We start from the raw sequence: 6,748 nt of genomic DNA on the forward strand, positions 1-6,748 counted from the left end.
GCCCAGAATAACACGAACATGAAGAAAAAAAATGGAGATTTAGAAGAAAGAGAAGGAAACACAAAAGGTCCGAAAAAATCAACTAAAATCCTAAAAATACTTGGAATTCAGATAGGCAGGATCGGAGGAGAGGTATGGAGCAACTCTGAAACGAGGAATCTTGATAAACAAGCTAAATAACAAGAACGTGAAGAAAAAAATGGAGATTTAGAAGAAAGAAAGTGAAACACAAAAGGTCCGAAAGAATCAATTGAAATCCTAAAAATACATGGAATTCAGATAGGCAGGATCGGAGGAGAGGTATGGAGCAACTCTGAAACGAGGAATCTTGATAAGCAAGCTGAATAAGAAAACAGAAATTGAAAGATTAAAAAGAAGAAAAATCCAAAGTAAAGAAGATCAAGAAATGACAGAACGAGTATATATACTCAAATCCCCAAAACCGTAATGATGAGGGTTAGCAAAACAAAGAGACGAAACCCTTAAGCACCACAACAAATGACCGACACATGTAATAAATACGGGACACTTGTCATAAAACTGAAAAGGCTAACAACGGATGATCGACACATGGCCAAGAAGGGAAATATGGAAATCTTAACAAGCAAGTGAAACGACACACCAGAATATGAATCGACTCGCCTAAATAAATCTAAAATTTATCAAGGCATAAATACCAAGACATTAGCTTACTTGCGGGGGGCTAATGATGAATAATCCTATCATAACTATAGTGGAGCCGAATCGCACAAGATGCACCCTCCAAGAGAATATCACCTCTCGCACAAAGGGCAATAACCAAATAATATCGGCAGCCTATTTTTCAGGTTATCAACCGGATTATAAGGCAGACTCCATATATACATATACAAAAATAATATATATAAATTAATGCACATATACAAGTATAAACTAATATATTCATTTTGAATATTATGCATATTTTTTTATCTAAATCTATATTAAACAAATCAAATCAAATCAATTTGTATGCATCTTTGGTTTGGTTTTATTTTTATTTATTTTTTTAAAATATGGTTTGGTTTTATTTTTATTTATTTTCTTAAAATATGGTTTGGTTTTAAATTTTAATAAATTTAATCAAACCAAACCGGACCACGCTCATTCCTATTTGTTTGTCATTAAATTTTTATTTAGTTACAAAATAGACACTACACTTTATTTCATTTGTTGATTACCCAAAATTAAAATATTGTTTTATTGGGAGGTTACATGCTCGAAAATTATAATTTAATTTTAGATATAAATTGAAAAAGGTCATTGTATTATAAATTTTATTTCAACAAGATTGCTAAATTATAAATTTTATTTCAAAATTTTTAATAAATTATAAATTATAAATTTTATTTCAAAAATGATATTAACTTTCAAATGACATGGTATTTGATGTTAACTATATCAGTATTTTGACATCGATGTTCGGCTGGTGATCTCTGGTGAAATGAAATGATAATTTTGATAAATAAAAAAAAAATAGAAAATATTGAATTTATTAAAATAATTTAATAAAATCTCGGTGACCTAAATAATTTAATACCTGTTAACATTGAATTTATTATTATATCAAGTTTAAAGGGTAAACTGATCCTTTATTCATATACACAATATGGTAGGATATTAGATTGAGGTGATGGTAAAAGTTAGCAATAATATGAATAGTTATACATAGGCTTGAATTTATATTTTATCCTCTATGTATTACGATAAATTACTCATAATTATATCCAACTGAAAGATTTTTTTTATAATTTATTTTTTTTTAATCTAAATTTTTGTTTTTATCAATTGTAATTAAATTTGCAGTTTTTTGAAGTGATACAACATTTTTTAACATTTGATGGTACTTAATAAAGAAACGCAAATATTTAAATTCACCCACTTTCAAAAGTTTCTTTTAGATTAGATATAATTTTAAAAATGAAATTGTTTTTATTATAACCAATAAAAAAATATAAAATATAAAAATTTAATATCTTAAAAAATTCTGACCTTTTAACCCCTTTTCAATTCTAACCTGACATTAAAAACTAGTTAATTTTATTCTATTTTGTATTTTTTGGTTTAAATTGTACCCTAGTTTTTTATTTTTCACATTTTTTTTATTTAAATAATAAAATTATTTAATTAACTAAATTTAAAAAATTAAATTTATTTGCATTTAAAAAAATACAAATAAATTTTTTATTTTTAAAAATTACTTAAAAATCATAATCACATTAAAACTAATTTATATTCTTAATTAATTTAACTAAATCTGAATAAATTTTCAACATATACAATTAATATATACTAGATATGGAAAATATTTTTTTATTTTTTCCAAACGAAGCAAAGCGTCAATTTAATATTTCAGTTTACAATAAAACACAAAAAAACAAAATAGGATAAAATTGACAATTTTTTAATGTCAGGAGTAGGTTAAACGTCGGAGTTTTTTAAGACATTAAGTCAAATATAAAAGCTTGAATTCAAATATATCACAGATCATTATATATTTATAACGGCAGGTAGGATGACCTACTATGCAGAATATGTGCAAGGCTAAGACTAGTGGAATGGGTATGTCAAGTGAGTGGCAAATAATGATATGCTGCATGCTGCACGCGTAGCACAGAATACTCTCATGCAATGCAACGTGTCTTGTTGCTTTGGAAACATCTGATTGTAGCTGCCGTATATTTAAACAGAAATGGAAATCCAAAACCAAGATGGATAAAATTTGAGAAAATCTGATAATATGTCAGGAGCGCAAGGAGCACAGCCGCCGGGATCAAAGACGGCAACGACGTATGAGTCGGTGGAGGGAGGAGAGAACAGGACAAAGATGGAGCTGCGATCAAAGGAAGATGAAGGTATGATTCAGATTAATAAAGAGCAGGATAAGGTTGCTGATGCTGCCGGAGAAGGTGGCCCTGTTTTTGGAGCCGGAAAAGATGACGATAAGAACGATTTGGGCGTTACCGGCACCGGCCCTGCCTAGTCTCTTTATACTCTATATATATGTAACTATGTGTAGATATGTAATAATGTCCAGAGTTGAAGGAGGAAATTATTAAGCTTTTGTACTTTGTAAAAAATTGTCAATGGCCATTTGGTGGATTTCCTGTTATGCTCAATTGCTGCTTATATGAATTTTAATACTCTTATCTTTAAGAATTCTACATAAAGAATGAATTTTGTTCATCGACTTCAACCTGGCTGGACACGATTTTTTACTGGTTTGGACCCAGGGGCGGAGCCAAGATTTTCATACGGAGGGGCCGATCACATCCATTAGCAATAATAAAATATATAAAACTAAATAATGAACCAATAATTGATAAATATTTAAAATTCAAACAAATAATTACATTATAGAATAATAAATCAATAATTGATAAATATTTAAAATTCAAACAAATAATTACAATACAAATACAAAACGTCTCTCTTTTGGATCACGGAAATCGTTAATGAACGAATCTAATTTAATTTTTTTTACAATTGCAAAATGTTGAAATTAGATATAATAGTGTTTAAAATTTTGAACACGGACTTTATAATTTGTTAATAGGCACATAATAATAATAGATTTTATAAAGAACTAAAAGATGGAAGGGGCCAAAATGTGTAATGGACTTTATAGTTTTTAATTTTTTGAATTTTTAATATTTATTTGTTTTTTTTTTAAAAAAAAACCCACCATCAACCTGCCTTTGCCCCTGTTTGGACCAAACAATTTTTTCTTCTTCCCGCTATCGGTATCATAATTACCAGATTCACGATACAGGAACAGGAAAACAATAAACTGGTTCGATGGTTGAAAGTTTCATTTGTTCATAAGTAGCCTTAAAATATTATATTAACTATTAAATATAAATACTAACTTTAAAAAATTAACATTTAGTTATAAAATATGTTAATTTGCGTTGAGAATATAAATACGCAAACATGTTTGATTCTGTGTACTATAGGGAAACTTTCTCATCTTTTTTTTGTTTAAAAAATCCATTTTTCTAATGAATATAATGGATCCAAAAGCTTTTCATTTTTTTTTTTTGAAAAACATAATTTAAACATCGGTTGTTTAATCAGCCATAATCCTCTCCAAGTACAACTTTCACTCTTATTTCTCAATCCTTTCCTAGCAAGATAATGAGTATGTTTGTTGGATTTTCTACGTATATGAAAGAAACCCAGGCAATGTGCATTTGCCATCAGGAGTTGCAATCCACAGCTATTAAGCTAATATCATTACATAGCACTGAGTTGTTGAAAGAATTCTAATGCCATTCTAATGCCATTTCTTATCGCTATTGACTTGAAAAGTAGTCAAATTATCTCTTGTCGACATTCTAATGCCATTTCTTATCGCTATTGATTTCCAACCTTCTGTCTCCACTAGCCGATCATATATGGTGTAACCTGTTGCTATAACGTTTTTTTTTCTTTCTAATCTCTGATAATAGCTCCTGTAGCAAACCTGTTGTTTCTTTTGTCAAATCCCGCGTCGGCCTGAACGCAAAATGAGTCCTCTATACCTTGGAGATATCCATCTAGGATCCACTGTTTCTTAGTACCAACAAGATGACTCCCTACAGCAAACTGCACATCCTTGGTTTCTCCCATCAACTCAATTGCCCACTCTACCACTTTGCCTCTTGGAAGCGCAATAAGATTGGACATAGATTTGTTTCTGTTAGTCCATACTACTTAGAGGATAACACAAAATAGCGCAAAATCGTCTTTATTTAAAGTATTGAAACAATAAACCAGAGGATCCTTTTTACTCCAAGATTTTTCTATCTTTAATTTCTCCCTAGGTTCCCACTCTTCCCAAACCTGTTTTGCCGACTAACAATGTCATAGCGCATCTATGACTATTTATGGTTTCTTCCAACATCAAGTACAAAGGGGCTCTATTTTCATTCCTTTTTTAATTACCCTGCTCTTACAGGTTACCATTCGCAGTAATACCTGATTTTTTATGGAATTTTTAGCTTCAGCAAGCCTTTCTACCATCTCATGAACATTCCAAATTCAGAACAGGAAGGCAGGTTACCTTTCAACTCCACTACGTCGACTCTATATCCACTTTGAACATTGTAGATTCCTATTTTATCATGTTGCCATCGTAATCTATCCTTCTGATTTTTTAGCTAGAGTGATCCTTAATTTGTTGCTCACATCTTCTAAGTCAAAGACAGACCTTAACTTGTGATCATCCCATCTTCCATCTCTTGCTATCAGCTTTTGAACCTTCACATTTATACCTAAACTTGATTTGCTCATAATTTTAAAGGTGGACTCTCTTGGAATCCATCGTAATCCCATCTTTAGAATATTTCTAGCCCACAAGATGCTCTTCCAAGTGTAAGAGCTCATTCTAGTTTCCTTAGCTTTTAAAAACTATTATCGTCAAAGTATCTATGCTTGATGATTCTAGACAGAAGACTTCCAGGATATGTAATTATTTTCCAGCCTTGTTTGGCTAGTAAACTCTTGTTAAAGACTTCAAGATCCTTGAAGACTAGGTGAACCTAATCCATCACGTATGACTATGAATCATCCTCAAATGATGTGTCACGTGGCATAATTATAAAAAAGAATCCATTCATTTATTAATACATCATTGATTACATTTAAAATTAAATTTAAAGGCTCATTAATTGCAATTATGTGTTAATAAATGAATGGATTTTTTATTATAATTATGCCACGTGGCACATCATTTGTGGATAGTTCATAGTCCTACGTGGTGGACGGAAGACCCTTCGCTCCATACATTTAGCTTTACATGGGTTTTGCTAATTGGACTAATGCAATTTCCTTCTTTTCTCTGAGCCTCCCTCCTAAAACTTGTTACACAGCTTTTTTAATGTGTAGCCTGCGTCTCATGTTGGCCCTCATGTATTTTAGATCTCAAAAATGACTCTAACATCTTGAAAAAGTATCTAAGATGGCCCTTCCGTTAATATTTCCATTCAACGTTGTACTTATTTATGTTTAACGCCGTCCACTTTTTGTGTTTTTTTTATACTTTTTCTCAACGTTATGGTCATATTTGAAAGAGAAAATTACTCAGATTACTGGCTTAGGCCATTTTATTTTGAATTTTACTGGAGCAAAAGTCCATTTTGAATTATACTATTACAAATTTTTTAATTTGAATTTAATAATTTTGCTTTGCACAAAGATATTTTTTAAATTAGCAAAATACAACTATCCAAAATGGTAACCTACCAATTATGTGAAAATTATAACTTCTTATTTAGTCTAAACACTATAAACACCGCCTTATGTCATTAATAAAGGGCCTTATATTTTTAAAAAATATAAACTTTTAGCCTCTCTTTTTTTATGCTCTGATTTGGTAAAAATATCAATTTTATTCTCAGATTTCAATTATACCCTAAAATATTAAATTAACTTCGACGCCTATTTTTCGGACAAGTAAAAAGTGATAAGGGAGTAAAACATCGAATGATGATTTTCAGAGAAATTCATCCATGTGACGAGCTATCGATTCAGTTGTATGAATTCAAGCAAGCGCGATCGGTGCATAACTGCATATTTGAGAGATTAAAACGTAATTAGGTGTAAAAAGCCTATAAAAATCAAAAACAATTGTAATGTAAGTCTAGAAATTGAAATAATTACAATATCTTAGAAGTTTATGGGTCAATTTGCAAGTTTGACGGACTCAAATTGACCATATCCAAACCCATAGAACCCCAGGAGAGTTTTT

At 30.4% G+C, this 6,748-nt stretch overlaps 1 protein-coding gene across 1 annotated transcript; it reads left to right on the plus strand.

Annotated features, from left to right (window-relative positions):
- Window positions 1-2,644: 2,644 nt before the first annotated feature.
- LOC126683113 (uncharacterized) lies at window positions 2,645-3,214 on the plus strand. The gene has a single exon (XM_050378945.2). The coding sequence runs from the start codon at window positions 2,759-2,761 to the stop codon at window positions 2,999-3,001; it is 243 nt and encodes an 80-aa protein (XP_050234902.1). The 5' UTR covers window positions 2,645-2,758; the 3' UTR covers window positions 3,002-3,214.
- The last annotated feature ends 3,534 nt before the right edge of the window (window positions 3,215-6,748 follow it).

The sequence above is a fragment of the Mercurialis annua genome, linkage group LG5 (assembly GCF_937616625.2).
Source record: "Mercurialis annua linkage group LG5, ddMerAnnu1.2, whole genome shotgun sequence".
NCBI classification, from domain to species: domain Eukaryota; kingdom Viridiplantae; phylum Streptophyta; class Magnoliopsida; order Malpighiales; family Euphorbiaceae; genus Mercurialis; species Mercurialis annua.

What these genes read in the sequence shown, in the direction of transcription:
- LOC126683113 (XM_050378945.2), top strand. Translation starts at nt 2,759, where the DNA reads ATGTCAGGAGCGCAAGGAGCACAGCCGCCGGGATCAAAGACGGCAACG.